The sequence below is a fragment of the Perca flavescens genome, chromosome 17 (genome assembly GCF_004354835.1).
Source record: "Perca flavescens isolate YP-PL-M2 chromosome 17, PFLA_1.0, whole genome shotgun sequence".
Lineage (NCBI taxonomy): Eukaryota > Metazoa > Chordata > Actinopteri > Perciformes > Percidae > Perca > Perca flavescens.
Window position 1 is genome coordinate 30,830,213 of NC_041347.1, and position 3,715 is coordinate 30,833,927.

General features: G+C 38.5%; 1 protein-coding gene across 1 annotated transcript; it reads left to right on the top strand.

Annotated features, from left to right (window-relative positions):
• Window positions 1-505: 505 nt before the first annotated feature.
• On the top strand, window positions 506-2,493 carry lhb (luteinizing hormone subunit beta). The gene is made up of 3 exons (XM_028603030.1): window positions 506-599; window positions 1,169-1,287; window positions 2,260-2,493. The coding sequence occupies exons 1-3, from the start codon at window positions 506-508 to the stop codon at window positions 2,491-2,493; spliced, it is 447 nt and encodes a 148-aa protein (XP_028458831.1).
• Window positions 2,494-3,715: the final 1,222 nt, after the last annotated feature.

Genomic DNA, 3,715 nt, shown 5'->3' on the forward strand with positions numbered 1-3,715 from the left:
TTTTCCCAAATTGTTTGTCACTTTTTTTGACTTTTTTGTCACCTTTTTGTCACCTTTTTGTCACATTTAAAAAAAACTTTTTTGTCACTTTTGTTTGACATTTTTGTCACTATTTTCAAAGTTCTTTTATCAATAGTTTTTTCTTCAAATGCTATAAAATTGACTAAAACACTCAAATTCAATGAACTATAGTGAACTGATCATTTATTTAACTTGTTGAGAGCGTTGCAGTTATATACGTTACCCACATTTCTGATGTAGAAAGACTGTGTTATGAATAGAAATAAGGGCTGGGGATATTAATAGTAGAACGGCAGGTGCCAATTTACAAAAGGTATACTTAAAAGAGTTTAGAGGTTGCCTTAAAAAAAACTTTATAAATGCTAATAAGATGATTTATTAATGGTTTATGGATGGGTTGCCAGATTGTATGTTTTTTACGCTTTAAAAGAGTCCGTGAGGACTGCAGTTATTAATATAACTCACCCACTTTGTCTCCTGCAGGATGATGGCTGTACAGGTCAGAAGAGTGATGTTCCCCGCGATGGTGACTTTGTTTCTGGGAGCCTCATCTTCAATTTGGCCCCTGGCTCCTGCAGGTAAATCAGACAGATTTAGTTATAGGGGTTAAATCATTCAGAATTGTATTCTACTTCAAATCTCTGAACTTTATCAACATCTTTTTGGCGTCCACTAGTCTATATCCACGACGTTCCACTTCCAGGATTGCTCCGGTGCCGCCGGATGTTCGTTACCTTCCACTTTCTTTGTGTTGGCGTTCTAACCTCCGGTGGATTTGTGAGGACTATGGTTAACTGCTCCTCAGATCTCTGCAGGGTAAATCCAGACAGCTAGCTAGACTGTCTGTCCAATCTGAGTTTTCTGTTGCACGACTAAAACAACTTTTGAACGTACACACATTCCACCAAAACAAGTTTCTTCCCGATGGCTATTTAGCGCGGCACAGTGGCTCCGTCCGGCGCTTAGCTTTTGTGATTGGTTTAAAGAAATTCCAATAACCAGAGCAGGTTTATCTCCCATCCCGGAATGCTGTGTGGACTAGCCAGACCCTCCTCTGGAGCGCTGTGGAGGAAGGTCTTGTATGTGAGACTAGGTGACCACTGGCTGAGCTTTCCCCTCCCGTTCCCTTCTCATCTTCCATTTCCAGCGGCCTTCCTGCTTCCGTCCTGCCGGCTCATCAACCAGACGGTGTCTCTGGAGAAGGAGGGCTGTCCAACGTGTCACCTAGTGGAAACAACCATCTGCAGCGGCCACTGCTTCACCAAGGTAGTACGGAACCCCTGTCCCTGTCCCTGCTCAAATATTAAATATTAATATGAATACGAAAAACTTTATTGTCCACAGATGTTTAGACTTTTCTTCGGTTTCACCAAGAATAAAGAATACAAGCGAGACAGGACATTACAAACAGTACATAGCCAGGACGGCAAGACGGACAAAACAGACAATACATAAAAAGTGACTAAATAAATAGATAAATATATATGCATAAAACCTGCAGCCCTGAAGTCTGCCTCACCCTACATTCCATTCTTAAGCACAGTTATTATTTTTATTTACACATTATTTAGCACCTTCACAGCATTGGGGATGAAGGGTTTCTTAAAGATGTTTCTTTTTGCTGTTGGTACTCTAAAACCCCTCCCTCAGGGTAGGAGTTCAAATTCGCTGTGTAATGGATGGGAGGGGTCACTAATCATTTTCTCAGCTTTGTTTGTAAAGCGTTCCTCAAAAATACTGCTTATGTGCTTTTGTGGCTTCCCTATAATTTTTGAGGCCATGCTCACTATTCTCTGCAGTTTGTTCCTCCTTAGGTTACCATAATACATGATCATGTTAAAAGATGGGACACTTTCCACTAAGCTTTTATATACAGTTTCCAGGATATTGGATATGGGAAACTTATATTTCATTCATATGAAGTGAAACAAATGAGACTGATGCACACAACATTTAAGGCAAGGCAGCTTTATTTCTATAGCACACAACAAGCAACAAGGCAATTCAAAGTGCTTTACATAAAACATTAAAGAGCAATTTAAACAATTCAAAATATAAAGACAGCTAAAATAAAATAAGATATGAGAATAAGACAGATGGTATTAAGTGATAACATGAATAATAAACGTGACTAAACAGGAATGTAGAATAAAAAAGAATCAAACCTGAAATTAAAAAAGGAAATGAATATCACCATGTTGTCTTCCATGACTTCCCACTAAGTCTGCTCTCTTCCAGGACCCTGTCTTTAAGATAGCGTTCAGCAACGTGTACCAGAATGTGTGCATGTACCAGGACTTGTACTACAAGACCTTTAAGCTCCCTGACTGTTCTCCCGGCGTGGACCCGAGCGTCACCTACCCCGTGGCTTTGAGCTGCCACTGCGGCCGCTGTGCTATGGCCACGTCTGACTGCACCTTTGGGAGCCTGCAGCCCAACTTCTGCATTCATGACATACCTTTCTACTACTAGTCTCAAGACATAAAGCACATTAAAACACACTCTAGGAACTGTGTGAACGTTTGGCATCAAGTGATCTAAATAAAGATTGTTATCACAGTAAGGAATTCTGTTTCTATGTGCAAAGAACAAATAACCACATAGAACACTTGTTGATGTTCAATGTGGGTACTTTGGTTGTTACCCAGACGTTTCCTGCTTCATCCAGCAAATACGCAGCGTCACTCTTATGTGAGTGTTACATTACACAAGACATGTAAGATCTGAGTCATCTTTGGTTTTCTGTAATAAACTGTGTAATTGTAGGTAGAAGTTAATGCACAGTTATAATTAAGATAGGTGTTTTGGTCTATTACAATAAAAATAAATTAAATCTATGTATATTTCCCATTATTTCAACAGCATTTCAATGATGCAGTTTTGCTTTAATTATCCAGTGTTTGACTACAAAGGCTGCACCTGCTGGAAACAAACAGTAGTAGAATGGGTATGCCTATTACAATTGTATCAAAAAAGAGGGGGGGGGGACATAAAGCAATAACATAACATCAAACCAAACATTTTTATGTAGCTCTTAAAAATGAAAGACCAGACCACAAGTTTCAAGTTGATTTCATTTATATAGCACTTTTCTGGTGCACAAAGTGCTTCAAAAAGACAAAAACATATGTATACAATACAAGCATAAAACACAAATCTTCCTGGCCTTGTGAACATTAACAGACTTCATGACTCTGTCACTAACTGGCTCAGTGAACCGCAGACTCGCTTTTCTGCAAAGAACTGCCCTACTTTGCATCTGACTGGCTGGAACTTGTTTCATTGGTGGGTGGAAGTACAATGATTGGTTAAACCCAGCGCATCAAATACAAATCCTATGTGGACTTTTTAATTATTTATGTTTTTCTAAAATAGTCATACGCAGGTCGGAGTACTTTAAGCCCTGCGGTACAACATCTCTGGGGTTTTAGTCAGTGGTGGAATGTAACTAAGTACATTTATCTGTACTTAATTACTAATGTGAAGTACTTGTACTTTAGTTTTTAGTTTTTTTTCTTTTCATGCCACTTGTGTTTGAAAACAAATGTAGTGTCTTTATAAATTAGATGAAAAATTTGGTACAAACAAAACAAATAAAGACTTTATCAAATCTTTTGTTACATATTAAACTACCCAACAGTTTATACAAGTACAGCTGAAACCATTAGACCATTCATCAATTAGTCAATTTAGT

Coding starts and splice junctions, on each gene's coding strand:
- lhb (XM_028603030.1), top strand. CDS start 506: ATGATGGCTGTACAGGTCAGAAGAGTGATGTTCCCCGCGATGGTGACT. Junction 600..1,168: donor TTGGCCCCTGGCTCCTGCAG/GTAAATCAGACA, acceptor TTCCATTTCCAG/CGGCCTTCCTGCTTCCGTCC. Junction 1,288..2,259: donor GCGGCCACTGCTTCACCAAG/GTAGTACGGAAC, acceptor GCTCTCTTCCAG/GACCCTGTCTTTAAGATAGC.